At 42.6% G+C, this 24,382-nt stretch overlaps 1 protein-coding gene across 16 annotated transcripts in view; it reads right to left on the bottom strand.

Annotated features, from left to right (window-relative positions):
- The window catches only part of AGAP1 (ArfGAP with GTPase domain, ankyrin repeat and PH domain 1), a 591,701-nt gene that overhangs the window by 178,160 nt on the left and 389,159 nt on the right, over positions 1 to 24,382 (bottom strand). For 12 of the 16 annotated variants that reach the window (XM_053283168.1, XM_053283164.1, XM_053283165.1 and 9 more), the window contains one exon: positions 8,933 to 9,094. In XM_053283168.1, coding sequence (XP_053139143.1) covers positions 8,933 to 9,094 — 162 coding nt within the window. Of the gene's footprint in view, positions 1 to 3,865; positions 3,985 to 8,932; positions 9,095 to 10,685; positions 11,143 to 24,382 lie in introns of those variants that run through there. The other 4 variants (XM_053283167.1, XR_008313014.1, XR_008313016.1 and 1 more) reach the window with 4 other exon arrangements.

A 24,382-nucleotide genomic window follows, 5' to 3' on the forward strand; every position in this document is an offset into this window, starting at 1 on the left:
TATAATTTATTATACTGCACTTTTGCTGTTATTTGTTATTTGTTTTGCTGTCAAAATGGCTTAATATAAAAGCATCTCTTTCATTACAAATCTCATCAACAAAACATGTATTCTATTTTGTGAAAATACCTCTCCAAAATAAGTCTTGATTAATTAAGCACTTTGTATTGATATAGCACTACATAGGAGGCCCTGATTTTCTGTTGTCTTCCGGGTTGCCATTTTGTATATCTGCAGTTGGGTTTTAGAGTCCTGGTTCCTTTAGCCACAGGTTGAAAAATAAGCAGAATTTGCCTGTCCATGGGGCCTGAAGGGCAGGAAATGACTGCCAGTGTCATTTCTAGCTGCCATTATGCAGCACGGAGCCATTTCGTGAATCTTTTTAAAAATTCTTGCAAATTTTCATGGAAATTTGGGGGGCTTGCTGGAGAGCTGAGTCCTGGAGAGCAATGTACTAGTGCTTTATTCCCTTATTCCTCCCCCCTACAGTTTGGCCTCCCCCCCGCCAAGGAACCTAACCCCTGAATTCCCATTGGGTATGGTTTCTTTATTTGTGGTTTCCATATTTACGGTTTCAGGCAAGAACAGAACCCCTGTGAATAAAAAGGGCCTCTGGTATTAACTTTATTAATTATTTTACTTTATTAATGTAGCACTATAGTAATTGTACTGTATTAATCCTAATAAGACCTAACAATGCCAACAGAAGAGTTGTTGATAAACATTTTATTTATTCATTGTGAGATTTTGCTAAATTTTCTTTTAGCCTGTAGTTGTTCAGTGAAAGCTGCCTTGCTATGTGCCTTGCTATGTGGTCTATTTAATGAGATTGAAAACTAGATTGTATTCATTACTCTATGCAACATTTCTCTGTAGAGTAATGGTATTCCTGAGAGAGAGACACACAACATGTAAAATATAATGTGAAACATTAAAAAAAATCAACTTGTGTGATAAAACAAAAAACATGGAGCTCTGTTGGTCCCCCTTAAGGAGAACCTCTGCTCCCAGGAGAGCTGATATATGGAGCAAGGATTTGTGAATTGAACCATTTATGTATTTACTACATTTATATCCTGCTGTTCCTCATTTAGGGAGATATTCCTGGAGATCGCCATAAGTCAGCAGTTGGATCACAGATTTCTGCATCAAATGTTTCCAAACAGCCTTCAAAAGGAAACCCCACATGCTACATATTTACAGTCATCAAACCTAGGAGTTACTAAAGCTCAAAAGTTGGTGTCAACTTCCCTGTTCTCCACGAAAGATTACAAACAAAGCATCATGAATAAAAAGCCTTCACAGCCACTGCTACTAGCTGGGTATCCAGGAGCAGTGCTGGATGCAGTAGTACTCTTAGGCTGTACACCAGGGTTTCTCAACTGCCATTATAAGCTTTAGTCTTGCCTGGATTCAGTTTCCATTTATTCAACCTCATTTAGTCCATCAGTCTCAGACTCTAATTCAAAAGACCAACCATGACAACTCTTTCAGATGTGAAATGAAACACAGAGTTTGATGTCATCAGTATTAGATGACACCATACTTTCCCAGCAGCTTTACGTATTTACTACATAAATGCACAAGTCAGCAGCTGAACCACAGATTTATGCATCAAATGTTAAATAAATTGGGAGACAAAAAGGCCCCAGGACAACTCAGGGGACAGCTGCCAGGGGCTGGATCAGGATGCACCCCCTGCCCCAAGCATCCCATTCTGATAATGGCTGAAGAAATGAACAGTTTCACTTTTATTTAAAATACTTGGTGCTGGGCTTCTGTATTTCCAAATTATGTCATTTGAAAAAGATTCATAACATAGAATGGAAACATCTGCCTTGATTTGACACACTAAGGATATGGTATTTATATTTTAGAAGTCTCACAACAAGAATATTGAAAAAAATGATAAAGCAGTAATTTCCCTTACCATTTTTTAATTACTAGAGTTAGAAAATTAAGAGGTCACCTGGACAGATAACCAGCAAAGTGTTCAGTAATTTGAAAGTTATAGAGGATTCGTTTGCTCAGCCTAAAAATTGGATACTCTAATATTCACCTTACATGTTTGGCAGCAACTAAAAGAAATAGTTTAAATATTATTAAACATTACATCATTAAATATAAATTAGGTAGAAACAAGGGAAGGCTAAAAAATTGACTAGGAGTTCAGATACTCTAAATGCCTAATACGTCCATTTTTCACCTGAAGCCCTCTCCAATGCAGTTTTGCTATTAAGCAAAACCTAAAGAAAGGTAATCAATTCCAACTAAAAAGCACTTATCCTGGAATGACTATGCGTAAGGCACTTCAAACTGTTGGCTGGCTGCCAAAACCCAGACAACCGCTATCAATGTTTCTGACTATCACAAGAGCACAAGGGGCCATGCATAATTGACTAGAAGATGGGCTAAAACTGTGCCCAATCAGTATGTGATCAAAAACGCGTGGAATATTCAGCGCCACTTGATTACATGGAGGCACGTCCTTTCACTCTCCTCATGAAATCTCTTCAAGGTCCAGAGTACTGTAATAAGATCATTACTGTCAAGCGGTACGAATCGCAGGCAATGAGTCTTGGGATAGGAAGTCATACTTCACAAGCTTCTCTGGTCTTTTTTTTTTTTTTAACTGCGTATTGAGGCAGCAAGGCGACGAGGTGACAGATAATGATCACATCACTGTGTGGCAACTAGAAAGGCACTTTTAAGAAAAAACAGAAATCAGCTTAAGAGAAACTCAATCTCTTTTTGCTTTCTTTCTTAAAAATTAAACAGAATTAAATTGTGCTCACTGTTTTTATCAACTGATTCTTTGCCATTAAATTAATCATTATATAAGCCTTGCTACAATATGAAAACCAATTACTTCACAGGCAAAAAGCCAATTTTCTGCTTATAAAGAATCTTGCATTACTTTGGGGAGGGGAGGGAAGGAAAGGGAAGACTAGTAACCTGAATGGCCTGTTGAAGTTGTCTTTTTTACTTAATGTATTCTATACACATGCTGCATTTAACAAATGGGTTTTATAAGCGAGCCGGACCTAAGGGGGTAAAGGCAGAAGGATTAACAACAAATTAAAATGATAAAAACAAATTTAAAAACTGGCTATCCAACTGTCCCAAAACTTGGCATAGTAGACAACATAGGAGGTACTGCTGTTGACTGGCAACCAGGCAATTGAGTGAAAACATTATTAGAACCTAACAAAAGACTGATTTTGCAGAACACTGAATGACTGGGAGCTTGACAAACTGTGATGTATGTAGATTTTCAGAGTCATTCAGGGCCGTAAGCTAGGGGAGAGGGGACTGTGTTTGCCCCTCTCCCCAGCAGCCCTTAGAGTGAGAGAGACAATGAAGAAAATAGGGAGGGGTGGACCTGGAGGGGGCCCTCAGGAGCTGGGGGCCCCAGGTTCTTTGAACCCTTCCGCTCAATTAAAGCTACACCCTTGGGGTCATTTCACAACACTTTCTTCACAACAGTATACAGAGGTGCCTGCTTGACGAGTTCTTCTCTCAAAGGTAGCAACTGTTCCAAGAAGAAGCAGCAGCAAGCAACACACATGCAAGCAGGCACAAGCAGATATTCTGCTTTGCTACTTGTCCTGTCCTGTACTTAGGGCACAGGAATATCACATCTACTTTGTAGATACTGTACTTAACAATAAAGGTTTCCTTCCTTGGTAAAGGCATCGACAGCTCTGCAATTCCAACTTCTGAACTGCTTAAATGGAAAAGGATTGATCAAGTAAGTTACAAATTAATTATGGACCAAATAATAAATACTACTTTTATTAGAAGCAGCACACTGAAATAAAATAATAGAAATCAGTAACAGTATTCAGAATACTCTGAATATTCTGTGTGGCACCACTTCAGTTACCTATACAAAAATGAATACCTTTGAATCAAAGTTTTTCTTTGTTCTTTTTAAAGATAGCTTTCTCATCACAGGTAACATCTTCGGAAAATGCGGGCAATCTACAGAAACAGAAAGGATTTCCCGTCCAACACAATCTTTGCAGAAATTTAAAGCTGAAATGCACCTAACAAAGCAAAATTTAAAAATACCAAGGCAGTCTGTGCACAGTGGGAAACAGCAGCAGATCCTATTTGACAAGGGGGGAGGAAGAAGCACTAAATGTCTACAGATAAGAACTATGTAGAAGACAACCTGGTGTCAACAGCACTCCTGACATTGAAAGCCATTACAGGTTATTAGACTGGAGTGAGTGTGCATCCTACAGTTCAGCAGTATGCACAAGATGTACATTATGCATTATGCACAAGATGTACAAATTGGTCAACACTGACCAGTTTGTATGGAATGGTCAAATACAGACAGCTAATGAGATTAAAAACCACTGTAAAATGTATGGGTGGTGGTGGTGGTCACTGCCTCATACATACTAACCTTTCTCCTAATTTCGCCATAAATATTTTTATTGTGCACCAAATCTTCAAATGCTTTTAAAACACTTTTTAAATCAGAGAATGGTTCTCTGATGGCAGTTGATGAGAAAATGTAAAATAAAATAAGATCAGGTGCATACTCTTCTGTGGCCCTGTTGCTGGCATATTAGAAGCAGTTTCAGACACAACTCATTTCCCAGCTCTCGACACCAATTAGGTAATTAGCAATCAAAGGAAAAGAAAACCTGATAGGAACTCTTAGCAATAGCCTTAGCTGCCATTCTCTTCTCACTTAAGGGGGAATCTTCACTCCTGTGAAACATGTTGTTAAGCCACCTTACAGTAAACTCCCATACACCTAATACCAGCAAGTATTAAACTTAATACTTCCTGTATAACTATGCCAACAAGTTCCCTGCGTGCAAAACACTTATTTGATTTCCCATAGATACGAGCAAGTTAACCTCTATTCTATACCTTTCCTCTTTAGAATTTCTAGTTATGCAAGGATGTGCAATATAAATCCATTTTCCTGTTGGCTACTATGACATACTTCCTTCCAACTGGGAAGGCGTAACTTGCAGCCTCTCTTGACCCCGAAGTTAACAAGAGTTGAAAGCACAGAAAAAAGCTTTCAACTTGCTTAGTTTGCAATGAAGTGGGTTAAAACAATAGATGAGTTTCTCCTCCCTTGTCTTCCACTCCTCAGCATCAACACAACGGCCTTTCAACAGCAATCCTTTTATGTAAGATAGGCTGTGACAACTGAGGCTGAAGGTTTCCCAACTAGTGACCTTTGTGCCTTGCTTAAAAGTGAACCTCTGTGATTTTCAGTGTAGATTTTATTAATTTCTGCCCTCCTATTTCTGAAGTGGACTGTGGTAGTCCACTATTATGTCTCCAAGACAGTGAGTGATGCAGCTGATTTTCAGTGAAAGTATGGATTAACTCTGGTTTGGTAGGCACCACATTTGGGGAGGTAAAGTACACTTTCAGCTTCAGTTAGTTTGGGAACTAGTTGATCACCACAATAACTACATAACTGACTACATTTCTGTGCAGAAATAGAAATGGCTAAGTACAATTTTTGCTACTTCTTACAAAACCTAGTCTGTTACTTTTCACTTGTTGATTCATTCAACAGTCCACCTGCTGCAATAAATATTTTGGCTCAGGGAGAATAGACCAGTCACACAGGACAACAAATACAGACATAATGCTTGCCATAAAATTTGTACTAACACAGATATATTAAGTATATTGCCCCCCCCCCCAAGACAAAATATATCAACACTGGAAATGTATATTTTAAGATATGATCCTGCAAAGACTGTCTGCATTTATACAATTGTATGGAAAAAATGTATAAAATCTGGCAAACAGCAGAAATTCTAACTTACAGGAAACTGCTACATTTTAATATAATCAATATGCTTCTTTTGTATTGGCTTTGCTTTTCCCTGGCCTTGTATTATACACCTCTCAGCTGCTGCTTGTACGCTGTCACTTCTGTTAATCATGTTGCAACTGCAGTCACAGACACTGTTCCTTTATTGCATTGAACCCCTCCTTGGCAATGATTTAGGACAATTACTGATACCAATTAGTGGGGTAGCAGGCCCTTTAGAAAATTCCATTTATAATTTGGTCCTGCACTCAGTGTAACCCCAGTTGGGGTGGAAGGGAATCACAATTTACTACTGCTCACCTAGTATCTGTTTTCTCTCTTGGCCACATGCTCTGCATTAAGCATAGCAGTAGTGGAATTTAGATCTGAATTTCTTTGTTGTAAAAATCAAAAACAATCCCTGAAGGTAACTTGCCATGTTACAACCAGTTGTCACTGGTCTGCAACTTTCTACAGCTCACAGTGCAAAGAGTTTGTATCCATGTATCATGACATGAATATGCTGAAAACCCACAACAGCTTGCCAAATCTGTAATGGTCTTATCAAGACTGGAACAACTTTTAAGTTTTGGGTGGGGACATAAACCAAACCTAAAATCTCTTGGTTGCCTTGAACCTGAAGTGAACTCCCAAACATAAAAAGTTGTAATAGGCTCAAAATAAGTGGTTCAATAATTACTACTTGGCTTTCAATTTTAAGCACAACTTTTTATTTCCTTTAAAAAAAGAAAACCCTGTTTCCTTGTTTAAAAAACCCTTTTAAAAATCAAAACCAGTTAAAAAAATTTTTAGTTTTTGTATTCATTTTATATCTTGCAAACAAAAGAGTTTGATACTATTTTGCATGAAACTTATCAAAACCAGTGGTGTCTGAACTGGTTACCAATGTACTTTTAAATGTTAGTGTTTGAACCAGAAATGAATGGAAAAAATTCTCTTGAACATGAACTGAAATGGAATCAAATTTTTTAAAAGGTGTAATTCCTTGGTTACAGGAATGACCCTGGGGACAATGTTGTAACAAAACATTTTGATGCAGGAAAAGAGCCAGTACAGTACTATATTACAATGCTAAAAGAATGGTCTGAGAATATGATTAACTCAAATACTTTAAGAGTACTTTGACATTACTATATTGCCCTGGATAAAACTTTACCTCTAGGAACATGTAGCTGGGTAAAATAACTAAGTAGCAATATTGAAATATTGGCTGTACTAAAATGGCTTGAAGAGGTGTGGAAGAGGGAAGAAGGCAACTTGTTATGTACTAGAACACGGGTATTTGAAATGTGTGGGGGAAAGCAGAGGTTAGTGGGCTAGCGCGGTACATTTCTTTGCAAGGACAGAAGGTCACTGCCTTGCCAGAAAGTGACTTCTTGCCTACCTCCATGGTCAGTTGAGCTTACTAAAATGGTAGAGATATAGAATGATGTGAGTTATACACTGAGAGCCAACAGGTACATTATGATAGCTCTACTTTTATATACACACACAACACTGAGCCATAAATAAGCTTTTGGCACTAAGCAGAGAGATCTTGGAATTATGAGAACAATGTAAACTCTCATGGTATTTCAGCTATACGGGGGGGGGATCAAATAATGGTAGGAACTATCTTGTTTTTAGAGACATAAAGAAGAAAACTTGCAGCAGAACATCAAAGTCATATAACTTTTCAGGAAAAACTGACACAGGACAGAAATATTTCTCACAAAAGTGCAATGAGAGTTCAACACTCAGCTGTATTCCTGCTATCATTTGCACCAGGGTAAACTTTATTGACTTTAGTGGAAATCTTTCATGCAGGGTTAAGTAAGTTCACACTGCAGTGAGTTTTTATAAATCTTTTAAGGGGATGGGGCATTTGCTTTGCATGCACAAGGTCCCAGGTTCAATCCCTGGCTGGGAGAGATTGAAGCTGCTGTCAGTGTAGACAGTACAGTACTCAGATATATGGTCTAACTCAGTTTCAGGACATTACATATGTCCCCATGTAAGTGACTGACGAACATAATCTAGAGTTGGTTGGTCTCTGTCTAGTGCAGGGAAGGCTGTGGTTTTTTGTTTTGTTTTTAATTGTTCCAGGGCAATTTTTTATTGTTGATTTGGGGTGAGATTCCATCAATATGCCGATGATAATCAATTGTATATTGCCACCCCAGGCCACTCCAGAGATGCTGTTTTTGTGCTTGCCCAGTGTCTGGAGGATATCAGGGTCTGGATGGGCCCCAAAAGGCTCAAACGTAATCCCTCCAAGACTGAGCTGCTTTTGCTTACTCCTTGATCTAGCCAATTCTGAGTCTCTTCCTGGACGGGGTTGCACTACCCCTGAAGGAGGTGGTCCGCGGCTTGGGGATCCTCTTGGACTCGTGGCTCCTGCTCGAGCAGCAGGTGGAGGCCGTGGCTGGAGGTGCCATTGCCCTGCTTTGGCTGGTCCGCCAGTTGTGGACCTATCTTGAACGGCAGGCCCTGGCAACAGTAACTCATGCCCTCATCATCTCTTGTCTGGATTACTGTAATCAGCTCTACCTGGGGTTGCCTTTGAAGACGACCCAGAAGCTTAAGTTGGTCCAGAATGCGTCGGTCCACCTGCTTATGGGCGCTAGGAGATATGATAGTGTGACACCTCTCTTGCAGTTGCTGCATTGGTTACCTATTTGCTTCCAGGTCAAATTCAAAGTGCTGGTTCTCACCGTTTAAAACCTTCAGGGCTTAGCATCTGTTTACCTTCAGGACCGCCTCTCCCGGCCAGTTCTGTCCCGTCCTGTGAGATCTTCTCAGGTTGCCCTTCTTTTGGTCCCTTGTCTCCAAGAGGTCTGTAGTACTAGGGCCCGTGGAAGGGCTTTTCCTGTCACTGCCCCTTCACTTTGGAATTCTCTCCCCCCCATCAGATTCAGTCTGCCTCCTCCCTTTCAGCCTTTAAGATCTTATTGAAGACATTTCTTTTCTGCCAAGCATTTGCCCTTTAAACCTTTCTTTCTTTCTTTCTTTCTTTCTTTCTTTCTTTCTTTCTTTCTTTCTTTCTAAATCTCGGATGCTGTTCTGTGGATTGGGCAGTATATTAAATCTTTTAATAAATAAATAAATAAACAAGTAAAAAATAGATACCTTCAGCTGTGCCTGAGATACCATCAGCTTTAAAATTGCTAGTGCTTTTCTTCCTGCGATGCTTTTTCCGATTAGCATGAGGGGAAGGAGGAGGATCCAGCTTAGGACTTGTAGTGCTAGATATACTTGGGCTGGAACACACAGAATCTCCCAAACCAGTATCTGCAAATCAGGACCAAAAATAAGACAAAACATGAGGCAAGGCACATTTCTAAAATCCTAACAAAAATATATTTAATACAATGAATATTGTATATACCGCTTTTCAATGCAAGTTTCCAAAGTGGTTTACACAGATATGAATGAATGAATGAATTGTCCCATGTCCCCAAAGGGCTCACAATCTGAGAGGAAAAAAAGAAAAGAAACATAAGATATACACCAGCAACAGCCACTGGAGGGATGCTGTGCTAGGGATGGATAGGGCCAGTTGCTTCCCCCCACTAAATAGAATCACCACTTTTAAAAGGTGCCTCTTTGCTCAGTTAGCAGGAGACTCCTTCACTCAAAAAGTTCTTAATCATTAGGGTGGATTCATGCAGTAGTTGGAATGAATATTGAAGTCTTTAAGTACCTGCAGCATTTTATTTATTTATTTAATGCATTTATATACTGCCCTATATAAAATCTCAGGGTATTTTACAATGTAAACAAACAGCAACTAAAACCTAAAAATAATATAGTTATTCCTGCTATATTCCTGCATCCCTGCTAACTGGGCAAAGAGACACCTTTTACCGTGGTGATTCTCTTTATTTAGCAGGGGGAGAGTAACTGGCCCTATCCACCCCCAGCACAGTACCTCCAGTGACTGTTGCTGGTGTCTATCTTATGTTTCTTTTTAGATTGTGAGCCCTTTGGGGACAGGGATCCATCTTATTTGTTTATTTCTCCTTGTAAACCGCCTTGAGCCATTTTTGGAAGGGCGGTATAGAAATTGAATTAATAATAATAATAATAATAATAATAATAATAATAATAATAATAGAGCACCTCAACACCTTAGGGGTCACAGAAATCACCATCAGCCAATTACAAAAAGCAGCTTTACTGGGAACAGCCTATATTCTGCGACGATATCTATAACAATTGACAATAAAATTCAGCCAACCCAGGTCCTTGGGAAGGACTCGATGTCTGGATAAAACAAACCAGTCAATAACACCTGTCTGGCTGTGTAAACAAGATATAAAACAGATGAAAATTACCAGAAACAAAACTTCAAAACACCATAAACTGATGAAACAGGTGTGTTTTCAAAAGTAGTTTAAAAACAACCAGAGATGGGGTGAGTCTGATTTCATTTGGGAGTGTGTTTCAGAGCCCCGGGGCAATCCTAGAGAAGGCCTGGTTTGGGGTCGCCACCAAGCAAGCTGGTGGCAACCACAACTGGACCTCCCCAGATAATCTTAATAGGATGAAGAGGGCGGCACTCACTTAATACTATGTATTTGTTCTGTATATAATAACACAATTTAATAAACATTATACAATTATTATAATATTTAAAAAGTATGTATTTATTCTGATAAATACTACAGGCACCCACAGAGAGGAATCTCCTACCAGTAACAGTACCAGCACTCACCCACTTTGGCTTCGTCTGGCAGAGAAGAATAAAGAAATCCTGCCAAAGGGAAGCTGCAGCAACTTCCTTGTTCCTCTGCTACCAGAAGAAGTCAAGCAGTGCTAGAAGGCAAGTGGGTAAATTCAGAGAGTTGGAAAGGGATTTCCCATGGATGACCATAGCAGTTGTCTAAACTGACTATTAGCAATAACTGAGGCATTTGAAAGCTTCTGCACACATGTAGGCTGCTGTGTTAATCTGTCTTTCATTTGCTCATAATGTATCATCAGCTGAAATCCAGTCAGTGCGGATTTGATGTAAATCAAATAGATTTAAATCATCAGTCAGCAAAACTCGATTTTCACAATTTAAACGTTGCATATCCTCAGGTAGAAGAAACTCATTAAAATATCCCCAAATGCAGTATTACCATGATAGGCATTCCCTTCAAATTTTCTAGTAGATCTCAAATCAATGGAGAATACTTTCAGAATCAGAAACTTACCACTCAAGACTTCAGGAATATTGTGCTCAAACAGTTTTGCTTTCTTTCTACTGACATTCCCTCCTTGCTTTTAACTCCAGACTCCTCTTCCTTGTTCACTCTCTATAGTCTAATATTGTTCCTTCTTTGTGTTTGCACCTTTAGAGAAAAATTAGGGCCTGAATTTTCCTCCCTCTGTACACACAGTCACACTGGTGCACTTTGGGATTGGACCTCTGGTCCGAAGTCCAGTTCTCCACTGGAAGGGGGCCTCTAAATATCCCCCTGGGGCCTAGTGTGGGTGGTCGCAATGCTGGCACCAGCCCGTGCTGCCACTGGGTGGATTAATGCCCGAGACCCACAGCTGGGGCCTCCGCCAGCCTGCCCTGATCCACATAAAGGGATGGGGGGACAGCACGGCCAATTCAGGGTGGGCCTTGGCTGCTTCTGATCCAGCTTCCTCCCCAGGAGCACCTGAACAAATTATCGCTTTTTGTTGTTCTGTGTAGAAAAAGGCGACTTGAACTCCCCTAGGCCTGGCAGAGCTGGGGCGGGCCAGGCGAGCACATACACATGGTATCAGGCCACAGGTATTGTCAAGCAGGCTGCTGCCCAAGCCACACAAAGCCGGAGAACAAACAGCAAGGCAGGGCAGGCTTCCCGCCTTGTGTTGTTCCCCATTTGCTGTTGCTGCTGTGAGGGAGGAGAGTGTGATACAGCAGGAGCATGTGTGCTTCACTCCAATTAATCTCCTGTGTTCTCCTGACTTCCAATCTCTTCCACCACCATGCACCACACATGCTTGCACTTTCCTTGGTTTCTCACTCCTCCCCACTCCCTGAAGCTGGTCTGCTGGTTGCTCTGCCTCCCTTCCCAACTTTGCCCACATCAACTGTTTCCCTCACCCCAGCCAGCAGTACACAGGTATCGCTCACCACCACCTTGTCCCCACTCCCTAGCAGTGCTGTTGCAGGCTACCCATGCAGCTTTAAAATTCTCCCTTCTTCAAGGCTCGCCTTTCCCTCTATATCCCTGAGCAAGTGTAGGCCAAAGAACCAAAAGGGTTAAAGGCTCGAGCAAGTCAGTCGGCTCTCCTTCTCTAGTTCCAGCCATGTGATCCTGCCCGCTCGGAACTTGAATGTTCTGATAGGTTTGAGAAGGCCATTTGTATACACTTGTGCAAATGGTCCTGTAAAAGTCTCAAAGTGGTTTACATAGCAAAAGGTCTAAGAAAATGATTATCTGCTCTAAAGGAGGTTGCAAACTCACTTGCTCACTCACACTCGCTACATAGTATGTCATCACTCAGTATTATTCATAATCATATGAAATGTCAAGGAGGCCCTGCACATGTGGAGAGCTGGTCTTGTGGTAGCAAGCATGACTTGTCCCCGTAGCTAAGCAGGGTCCACCCTGGTTGCATATGAATGGGAGACTTGATGTGTGAGCACTGAAAGATATTCCCCTTAGGGAATGGAGCCACTCTGGGAAGAGCAGAAGGTTCCAAGTTCCCTCCCTGGCTTCTCCAAGATAGGGCTGAGAGAGATTCCTGACTGCAACCTTGGAGAAGCCACTGCCAGTTCGTGAAGACAATACTGAGCTAGATAGACCAATAGTCTGAATCAGCATATGGCAGTTTCTATGTTCCATGCTGATTTGTCCCCTGCTCCGCACCCCTACAGGGATGGCCCTGGCAGGCTGCCTCAGGCATCCAGTCTGGAGACAGAGTGGCCTGCACTGTGCACACACTGCCTTGTTTCCGTGTGTATTGAGAAGGGCCTACCTCTTCCTCTGACTTAATAATGGAAAGTATGTGATTTCCTTTTTGTGGTTATCTCCCCCCCCCTTGAATATTTATGGAATGGCTTGTCACAGAGCTTTTATATCAGGCACAGATGTAGGGCAGGGTGGGAGGGCTCTGTATCTCTGTTTGAAGTGGATTGATCCATCTGTTTTTAATATTTTTTGTTGTTTAAAAATTCAAAAATGTCCTATATGTGGCTTGTTTCATGGCAGAAAATTAAAAAAAAAAAGTCTGGAACTGAAGCCCCCCACCCCCATGTGGAAGAATCTGTGTAGGGCAGGGTGTGTGTGGGGGGGCCTCTGTATCTCTAATTTGAAGTGGAATGGTCAAATCTGTTTTTAAATAAATTTTCGAATTAAAAAAAAATCAAAAAAAGTCATACAAGGGGCTTGTTTCATGGCAGAAAATTACAAACACTTCTGGAACTGAAGCCTCCCCCCGCCCGAGACCAATGGGAAGCTGCGTGAAACCCTGGGGCAAGTGGGGAGAGAGGGGGAGAGGATACTGATTTTGCAAAGGGAGGCCCCAGTAACCCACTAGGTCCAGGCTCCAAAATTACCTAGGTGCACTTCTGGACAGACACACACAGAATGAGCACTGCACAGTTCTGTTATCGCTCATCTCCATATACTGCTGTTATCAAGCATGTTCATAGTATATAATCAAAGTCATAATCCATATCCATTATAATGGCTTTGGGCTTTAACACATATCTTAAATTAAAACTATGTATATGAGGAGAGCTGGTCTTGTGGTAGCAAGCATGACTTGTCCTTATTGATAAGCAGGATCCACCCTGGTTGCATATGAATGGGAGACTACATGTGTGAGCACTGTAAGATATTCTCCTTAGGGGATGGACTGCTCTGGGAAAAGCATATGCATGCTTGCATCTGCAAGATGCGGCTGAGATTCCTGCCTGCAACCTTGATGAAGCCACTGCCTGTCTGTATAAGCAATTCTGAGCTAGATGGACTAATGGTCTGACTCGGTATATGGCAGCTTCATATATTCTATCTATCTATCTATCTATCTAATCAGGTGGTTTTTTTTAAGCATTTAAAGAAAAAGAAAAATCTGATTTAAATTTAAAATCAATTAAGAAAATAAGAATCACTTATTTTTAAGCCTATTTTCCAGTAGGCTTATGATATCACTCGGCTTTCTGTGTGTGTGTCCATGTCACATAGGGACACCTCAATGGCATAGTTTGTGATGATGTCATCCACACTGATTCAAGATGGTGGACGAATAAACTTTGAGGCACAAGAGGGCTAACTTGTGAACCGCTTAACCGATTTGAACCAAATTTTTGGACTGTCTAACTCATTTGAACCAAATCAGGTACAGTTGCAGTGAGTGACACACAGGGACACCTCAACAGCGTAGTTTGTGAAGTCATCCACACCAATTCAAGACGGCAAATGCATAAACTTTGGAGGCACAAGTGGGCTAACTTGTGAATCCCTTAACCGATTTGAACCAAATTTGCTACAGCTGTAGGAACACATAGAGACATCTCAACGCTGTAGACTGTGAATGTCATCCAACCCAATTCAAGATGGCAGACACGTAAACTTTTGCGGTGCAAGTGCACTAACTTGTGGACAGTCTAACCAATTTGAACCAAATTTGTTACAGCTGTATGGACACATAGGGATGCCCCAATGGTATAGTTTGTAATTATGTCATCCACCCCGGTCCAAGATGGTGGACGTGTGAACTGTTGAGACACAAGTGCACTAAGCTTGATGACTGTCTAACTGATTTGAACCAAATTTTGTACAGTTGTAGTGAGTGAAACACAGGGCCACCTCAATGGTGTAGTTTGTAATGATGTCCTCCTCCTGGATCCAAGATGGTGGACACATGAACATTAGAGTACAAGATATCTAACTTGTGGACCTCGATTTGAACCAAATTTAGTCCAGTTGTAGAGACAGTGAAAGGAAAGTAGGCTGATTAGTTCTTACTAGAACAACTTGTATCCACCTGAATCCAACTGAACCTTGCTTTGAACTTGACAGGAATAGGGATGTGCACAGAACCGGTTCGGAGGCCCTTTATGGGCCTCCGAACTGGTTCCAATGGTGGGCGGTTCCACTGGTTCGAAGATGGGGAGGGTTCTGCTTTAAGGGCGGGGGGGTAAACTTACCTCTCCCTCCACTTTTCCCCTGCTGACACTCTGTGTTTTAAAAGTCCACTGGGGTGGCAGCATACCTCCCTGCCCCTTCACCGGAAGTAGGCGGAAGTATCTGACAAGTCTGCACATGCCGGATGTGTTTGCAGGCACGTCGGATCCTTCCGATGTGCACATACCTAGATCATGACCAATGGCTAAAGCAGGATCTACTGCAAAATTTCTAACCGTGTCACTGCTGATTATAAATGTTAACATTTATATCCATCTCTGATGAGAGAATTATTTGCAGATAACTTGCAGATAAAAACAATAGGAAAGCAAGCAAAACAAAATGAGCTGGGTAAATGACACTTTGTATGGATACATGTAACATCTATATACCCAAACATAGAGTCAACTAATTCAATAAAAATTAGTAGAGCCATCATCCCACCCTTCGCTCAGCCTTACTTCCACATCATTCACTCTGCGGACTTCCATGTCTTTCCCCAGCCAACTGACATAATTTCTAGAGAATTCAAATCACCTAAGGAAGGGATTCTGCCATTGTTGAAACAAAGGAGGAGACTAGAGGTATGCATGGAACATGTTTGGTATTCCATGCTGACTCAGAATGGAACACCAAAAGGCTGGAACGTTCAGATTGAAACACTGGGGCGACCTCAGTGTTTCACGGGAACAGAACCATTCCACTTGGAACGTTCCAAATGTTATACATGTTTTTTTCTTTTTAAAAAAACCCTGGAGGTGGTAACGAAAGGTTACTTTAACATTAAATTAAACATAGCTTCTTACCTACGGTACTGTTGGCACTGACAGCTGAGGCGGCAGTGTGTTTCCGGATCTCATCTGGCCTCCAAGCAAAATTGTTCTGTTGAGCTTGGAGCACTCAACATGCCCCATTTCTAGTCAGAAAACTCTGTATTTGGAATATTCTGCATATCCCTACAAGAGACCATTCCTCCTGCTATAGTACATTGCTTGTATACCTTTTTGGCTGGTTTTGCTGTCCTCAAAATGAGACTGTCTGGCTAGGGAGCAAAAGATCTTTCCTGCACACTGCCTTAGCTGCTTTAGAAAGCAAGCTGGCCAGGAAGGGATATGGGTCACTGAAGAAACTGCATATACTTTGTGGCCCCTGGAATGTCTCTGTCCCATAAATATAAGCAGAGTAGTGACTCTACTATATTTTCTATTTATCAAAGAGAGAAAGAGGAAGATTGGAGACAATCTGCTCCATTGAGAGCAGCAGGGAAATTCTGTGATATGTCGGCATTGAATATGATCTTCCACTAAACTGTACACAAAATGTGTGAACAACCTTTTATTATAGTCACTTATTATATTCATTTACTTCTGCCTATGTGGAAGAACGATGTCTATTTATTTTTCACATTTATATATCACTGCACATACTAAACACACACAACAATTAAAACATTACATCATATTAAAACATTTAAAATAACTATCAATAAAACACATTATGAACTTAAAGCATGATAAAATAGGTGCATTTTCAGATGATGCTTAAAAACAACCAGAAATGTGGAGGTTCTGAATTTGTTTGGGAGTGTGCTCCAGAGCCCCAGGGCAATCCTAGAGAAGGCTCAGTTTTCGGTCGCTAACGAATGAGCTGGTGGTAACTGTAACCAGAACTCCCCTGAATAAGTGGCAGGGTTCATGAAGAAGGCGGAACTCTCTCAAATACCCTGGGCCCAAGCTGGTGAGGGCTTTATAGGTAATAGCAGCACCTTGTATTTTGCCCGGAAACTTACTGGTAGCCAATATAGCTGTTTTAGAATAGGAGTAATGGGCCGAAGTGCTCTAGCACAGTGAGTTAGAGAGAAAGTTTGAAGTTCCAAGAGCTGGGAGTTCATCCCCACAGGAGCAGCTGGAAGAAATACCTCCTGAAACTGCTGGCTTGGGGATTTCATCAAAGCTTAGTGGCAGATCATCTGCTTTGCATGCAAAATTTCCAGGTAGGGCTGGGAAACGGGTGTAGGGGACCATGGAGCAAGGGGGAGACAATTGTCTTCCAGCTGCCAGGGTCTGCGGAAGCCTCCAAGGCTCTTCCTCACCTTGGGGAAGGGCGTCGCCTCCCATACCCAGCTGGCGAACGAAGTGCTCACCAGCTGGGAGCATGAGGCACACCCCTCTCCTCTCCAGGCAGTGTTTAACTGAAACTGTGCTGTGGGGGAAGAAGCCCAGCTAGCCAGTGTTTCAATGAAACACTGACTGGGGAGGGATAGGAAAGGGTTAAATGGACCCTCTGACAGGTATTGGCTCTGCCCCTGCATCTGGCGTCAGAAGCGATTCCAAGAACGCGGCCTGTCAGAGCTTCTCTTCCCCAGTCAGCGATTCCATGAACTGGACTGGAGAAGGGAAGCTCTGCTGGTGCTGATAGTTCCCATTCTCAGCATTTATTATTTCTTGTTTACACATTCAGACAGGTGTTATTGACTGGTTTGTTTTATCCAGACATCGAGTCCTTCCCAAGGACTGGGGATGGCTGAATTTTATTATCAATGTTGTTGCAGTTATAGATATCGTCACAGAATATAGGCTGTTCCCAGTAAAGTTGCTTTTTGGAATTGGCTGATGGTGATTTCTGTGGCCCCTATGGTGTTGAGGTGCTCTTCAAGGTCTTTTGGGATTGCACCTAGGGCGATAATTACCATTGGGATTATTTTGGCCTTCTTCTGCCACAGCCTTTCAATTTCAAATTATAGACCTTTGTATTTTGTGATTTTTTCCATTTCTTTTTCTTCTATTCTGCTATCACCTGGTATTGCTATGTCGATTATTTTGACTTGTTTTTCTTACTTCTCGACTACAGTTGTATCTGGTGTATTGTGTGGCAGATGTTTGTCTATTTGTAGTCGGAAGTCCCGTAATATTTTTACATCTTCATTTTCTTCAACTTTTTCAATTTTATGGTCCCACCAGTTTTTGGCTACAGGTAGCTTGTATTTTTTGCAGATGTTCCAGTGTATCATCCCTGCTACCTTGCCATACCTTTGTTTGTAGTCAGTCTGTGTGATCTTTTTACAACAGCTGATTAGGTGGTCCACGGTTTCATCTGCTTCTTTACAAAGGAGGCACTTGCTGTTTGTTGTTGACTTTTCGACTTTTGCTCTTATTGCATTTGTTCTTAGTGCCTGTTCTTGTGCAGCCAGTATTAAACCCCCTGTTTCTTTCTTCAAGTTGCCATTCTTAAGCCATTGCCAGGTCTTGGTGATGTCTGATTTTCCACTTATATTGTGCAAATATTGACCATGCAGTGGCTTATTTTTCCATTTTTCTGCTCGGTTCTTGACTTGTTCTTTCTTGTAGGCCTGCTTTGTTTCATTGGTGTTGAATAGTTTCGCGTTATTGACCATTTGAAGTGCATCTTCTTCACTGTCCTTGATATATTCTTCAAGGCCTCTTTTCTCCTCCTCTACTGTTTGATGGACTTGTAGCATTCCTCTTCCACCTGAGCTGCGAGGGAGGTATAGCCTATTGACATCACTGCGGGGGTGCAGAGCATGATTGATGGTCATGATTTTCCTGGTCTTACGATCTAGCGTCTCTCGCTCTGCCTGGGTCCAGTCTATTATTCCTGCAGTGTATCTGATAACAGGTATAGTCCAGGTGTTGATGGCTTGTATGGTGTTCCCGCCATTGAGTTTGGACTTGAGGATTTTTCTAACTCTCCTGATGTATTCACTTCCAATTTTTCTTTTAACTTCAGTGTGTGCCATGTTACCAGCCTGGAGAATGCCCAAGTATTTGTTATGTTCTTTCTCTTCCAGGTTCTTGATCTTGCTTCCATTGGGCAGTTCTATTCCTTCTGTTTTTTCTTATTTTTCCTCTGTTCATTATTAATGCAGCACACTTGTCTAGTCCAAACTCCATTGCTATATCGTTACTGAATATACAGACAGTGTTTAGCAGAGATTCGATTTCTGGTAGGGACTTTCCATACAACTTCAGATCGTCCATGTACAGCAGGTGGTTTATTTTACTTGATGTTTTGTATGTTTGGTATCCGAGGCCTGTTTTGTTTAGTATTTATGAAAGTGGAGTCATGGCGATTACAAACAGCAGAGGGGATAGTGAGTCCCCTTGGAAAATACCTCTTCTAATGCTAACCCGTCCAAGTGTCTCACCATTGATTGTTAACTGCATACTCCACATGCTCATTGCTTTTTAAAAAAATAAATATCTGAATGTTTTTGCTGACACCAGTTGTTTCTAAACATTTTAGTTTAATAATAGTCTAATAACATTTTAGTTGTTATTACTATTATTATTATTATTTACATTTGATATCCCGCTCTTCCTTCATGGAGCCCAAAGCAGTGTACTACATACTTAGGTTTCTCCTCACAACAAACCTGTGAAGTAGGTTAGGCTGAGAGAGAAGTGACTGGCCCAGAGTCACCCAGCTAGTATCTTGGCTGAATGGGGATTTGACCTTGAGTCTACCAGGTCCTAGTCTACCACTCTAACCACTACACCACACATCTGATGTCAGATACAGGGGATTTGGCTTGGGGTGCACACACTTTGTGCACTGCCCTGAGCCATTTTGGAAGGGTGGCATACAAATCAAATCAAATAAAATAAAATCATAAATAATAAATAAATAAAGCCTAGCGAGTGGGGGAGCAACTGAAGTATTTCGTCCTCCATCCGTGTCCAAGCTCCCTCTGCCCCTTCTGGGGAAGACTCCTGCTTGAAACCTTGGAGAGTCACTGTCAGTCAGTGTCAACAATAATGAACTCGATGGACCAATAGTCTGCCTTGGTATAAGGCAGCTTCTTATGTTCTAATGATGCACTGCATATTCCTAACTAAAGCTAAAGATGTACCTTTTTTTTTAATGTGAATGAAGCTTCAAGGTATCATATGGTGGAAGAATTCTTGTAAATGTTATGAGGAAGGCTTTTCATAGAACATTAATTGTTTGGCATGGAAGAATCCTTTAGCACAGAAGAATCCTGCTTATCACCAAGCCAACTTGTTTGGGATCAATGATGGTCAAGCAAGGGATGTGGCAGTGTTTCTTAAACTATGGGGTGGGCCTTCCCAGAGAAGAGACATGTGAGGGAGGGAGAGGATCCTGCAGTAAGCAGAGTCAGAGCCATTTTCTTCCTAGCAGTAGAACAGGCCTGCTCAACTTAGGCCCCCCAGCTGTTTTTGAACTACAACTCCCATAATTCCCAGCCACAGTAACCAATAGCCAAGGATTGTGGGGGTTGTAGGCAAACATCTGCAGAAGGGCCGAAGTTGAGCAGCCCTGCAGTAGAAGTTTAGTGTTGTAGCTACCAAACCTGCTATACCATGGAAACGGCAAACACCGCATTAGACCCGCGGGGGCTTTTTTCCTGCCCCCCGGGGCTATTTCCCCTTCCGCCCTCTGCTGCTTAACCCCCCCCATTCCAGCTGCATTCAACCCACGGGGGCTTTTTTCCTGGCCCCCGGGGCTATTTCCCCTTCCTCCCTGTGCTGCTTAACCCCCCCCCCAAATTGCAGCCACCGCGCAGCCGAGGAGATGGCTGCAGGGATGCAGGTGTTCTTCCTTACCCTCCCCCATAGCAGCAGCGGCGCACAGCGGCAGAAATCAGAGCGACACTTGGACCTGCCATTTGGCCCGGCGTTGCTTCCCAAATGCGAGGCTCGCCTGTGCAGTTAAGTCTCTTAACAGTGCAGGCGTGCCTCGCAGTTGGAAAGTAACGCTGGGCCAAATGGCAGGCCCAAGTGTCGCTCTGTATTCTGTCGCCCTGCGCCTCCGCCGTGAGGGTGGGGAGGGAAGTACACCCGCACCCCCGCAGCCATCTCCTCAGCCGCACAGCGGCTGGAATTTGAGGGGGGGTTAAGCAGTGGGGGAGGAAGGGGAAATAGCCCCGGGGGCATCTCCTCGGCTGTCTGGCGACTGGAATTTGGGGGGAGGCGGCGGCAGACTGTGGCCCCACAAGGGAGTTCAGTAGTGGGGGTGAGCAAAAATGGCAGGGACGGAGGGAGCCCGGCAGGGAGAGAAAGCATTGCCGAGGGATGGGGAGGGAAAGCTGTTAGTGGCCAAAGGAGAACGGGGACCTCCAGAACAACGGGGAACAGATTCTCTCACCAAGATTGCTCCTCTCTCTCTCTCTCTCTCTCTCTCTCTCTCTCTCTCTCTCTCTCTCCCTTACCCACCAAGACTGCTCCATTCTCTCTCTCTCCCACCAAGACTGCTCCATTCTCTCTCTCTCTCTCTCTCTCTCTCAACAAGACTCTCTCTTCCACCAAGACTGCTCCATTCTCTCTCCCCCCCCACCAAGACTGCTCCATTCTCTCTCTCTCTCCCACCAAGACTGCTCCATACTCTCTCTCTCTCCCCCACCAAGACTGCTTCATTCTCTCTCTCTCCCACCAAGACTGCTCCATTCTCTCTCTCTCCCACCAAGACTGCTCCATTCTCTCTCTCTCACCAAGACTCTCTCTCCCACCAAGACTGCTCCATTCTCTCTCTCTCCCCCACCAAGACTGCTCCATTCTCTCTCTCTCTCTCTCTCTCTCTCTCTCTCTCACACACACACACACACACACACACACACACACACACACACACAGACCAAGACTGCTCCATTCTCTCTCTCTTTTTCTCTCAAGCCAAGCCTCCTGCTCCTTTCCATCTTTCTTCCCCCTTCTCCCTTCTTTTCCAAAATTATGAGAAGAGCTTCTCATATTCCCCCCCCCCTTAAAAGTGTTCCATGTTATGTGTGATGATTTGGCAGAGGTGGAAAGGAAGAATAATGCATTTTATTATGTATTTTGTACAGATTGTATAATATTTATATTATTAGAATGAATTTTAATTCAACTTATTTCATATTAATTTAAATCAATCTTGGCCTGCCAGAACATCAAAAGTTAAATATTGATTAAATTCATTTTAATTCATTTCACTTTAATTTGGTTGGTTGATTGATTGAATAATCAGCACCCTAAGAATTGAACTTGGCCCCCATGAACCAAGTCATGGTTGGTTTCGGCCCGCCAGGTCATTTGAGTTGTGCAGGCCTGGCATACACACAAGAAACATATAGGAACCTGCCCTCTTCCTTGGCTTTCTAGTTTTAGAAAAAAACCTGATATGTCCTGTTTTAGTTCTCTTCTAGTGACAGTTTTAAAATAGTACTCCAGTCCACATTGTCCTGTCTCATCCTGCAGATGGGAGCCCATGAGGTCTGGGAGGTTATGAGGCAGGTTGCGGCACCACAAAGTTCTGTGGGGCAGGGTGATACAAAAGCAATCAGAGGTAGACTGAATTCTACCGCTGGCTGTATAAAGAAGGCTGCATGTGAGAGGTCTGCACATTCAGCTACCAAAGGTTGATGTGGTGAGAGGCCTGGAAGGCAGTTTATGTTTAGAAGGGCGTCCAGAGTTCCACAAGTTTGAGAAGCACCAGCTTAATTTTTTCTAATTTTTATAACATATAGAACTCTTTGAGATTCATGACTATGTTAGAACTCTGATGTATACAAAAGGGAGCTTTCATTTCCCAAAAAAATTTACCTAATCATCCTAGTAAATTTATTTATTATTTATTTCATTTATAAACCACCCCATTCCAAAGGCTCTGGGTAGGGATGTGCACAAAACCGGTTTGCCCGGTTCAGTTCAAATTCGAACTGGGTTCGAACCGGGGTGGGGAGGTTTGGTTTTGGTTTTACTCAAACCCCCCTTTGGTTTGGTTCGAATTCGAACCTGGTTCAAATTGGTTTGAGCCTCCGAAACTGGGTTGGGTGGTAGGCACTGAGCGGTGTTTGCTGGCATGCATCCGAGTGGAAGCGGATCCAGCCCAAGAGTCGCAAGATCACCAAGCCTTCCTCCATATTCCCACTCACCATAATGGCTCTCCAGCCCAATACCATTGCAAATTAACCTACCCCGACCCACACTCTAATGTAAAGTGACGAAATAACCCAGTGACCACCTTAACAAAGTCAGTGAGAAATAGGCGAATAAAGGCCCCAACCATAGCCAATCAACTGAGACCCCAAAAATTTCTACTTAGCCCCAAAAGGCGACTGGAATATCCCAACTGAGTCAAGGGATGGGCAGGAGGGTGCCTGCCCACAGAGTAACTGAGAGAAATGGAACAGAGCCGGCTGCTTATGCAGGCACTCCTTTGCACTGATTGGTCCACCCACAATGTGACAAGGGACAAAAATGGTGACTCATGTGCCTGATTCTCAGGCTGGGCTTGCAACTCCACCCCCCCCCCCCCCGCTTGCCTGGTATCGCCGCTAATGCAGCAAAGGGGGCAGGAAGCGAATTTTCATCTGAAGGTGGGTATGGATGTAACACAAAACTATGCTTAAGCATAATCCTAGGTAGATAAGCCAACTTGAAACCTAGGGTACAAATCTTGATTAGATAGTCATAAACAAACCACGGCTAATACCATAGAATGGATTCCAACTATTAACCTAGGTTATTTGAAATAAACTGAGGTTCTGCATGATATTGTCGTAAACCTGTCCCACTAATCTGGAGCTAAAAGTATCAGCTGCCCGAGAGTGAAACAGACAGGGGTGGAAGTCAAACAACAAAGCCAGGCAGTAAGCAGTTTCTTCAAACCATACTCAGTTCGGGTCGTAATATCAACAGTCAGTTGAATAGAGTTCAAATCATAATCCACGAACAGAGTCCAAAACGGTCCAAGGTCAAAACACAGGCACGGCAAACAGGAACCCAGCTAAGTATCTCAGTAAGAACAACGTTGACACCAGCACAGTGGCTGTGGCAAAGCCGGCTAATATAGGCTGAAACCATGTGCTGTTAATCATGGATCCCTGACTCAGCAGCCTTGCTTGTTAGTCTAGCCATTCTGCACATGTGGTCTTTTATCTCCTGCTGTCTCTTTGAGTGACGCCTCTCCACTGCTGAGACTGGCCGTCCCCCTTCCACAGGAGCTGCTACAACAGGCTCTAACTCTTCTCCAGCCTCCCATAGGCTGGTCCCGCTCTCGTCTGCAAGTTCTGGACTTTGCACTCCCACCTCTGCTGCCATCCCATCCGTCTCCTCCTCCTCCTCCTCCTCGTCCGTCCACGTGCTCATGACAAATATCTGAACTGACCCTTAGACTGTAAAATTCTCAAGCATTCTGGATTGAAACTGTACCTCAGGACCATACTAACCCTAAAACAGATTGCCTTTGTCATGAAAGTGGAAGCTGCTGTGCCCTTGTTTCAGTGCTAAAACACTGAAACATTATTAATGACAAAATTAACAACAGCTAATTGTAACCAAACAGAAAAGGAAACTAGGATACACCTAGAGCAAAAGAGAGGAAATCACTTATTGACAATATTTTATTGTCAATAATTAACAATTAACAATTAATCTCTTTTATCAAAAGAAATGATTCATATTTTAGGGTGGTTGTTTCATTTGATTCTCCATTGGTTGTAGCAGAA

Source organism: Hemicordylus capensis, chromosome 1 (assembly GCF_027244095.1).
Source record: "Hemicordylus capensis ecotype Gifberg chromosome 1, rHemCap1.1.pri, whole genome shotgun sequence".
NCBI classification, from domain to species: domain Eukaryota; kingdom Metazoa; phylum Chordata; class Lepidosauria; order Squamata; family Cordylidae; genus Hemicordylus; species Hemicordylus capensis.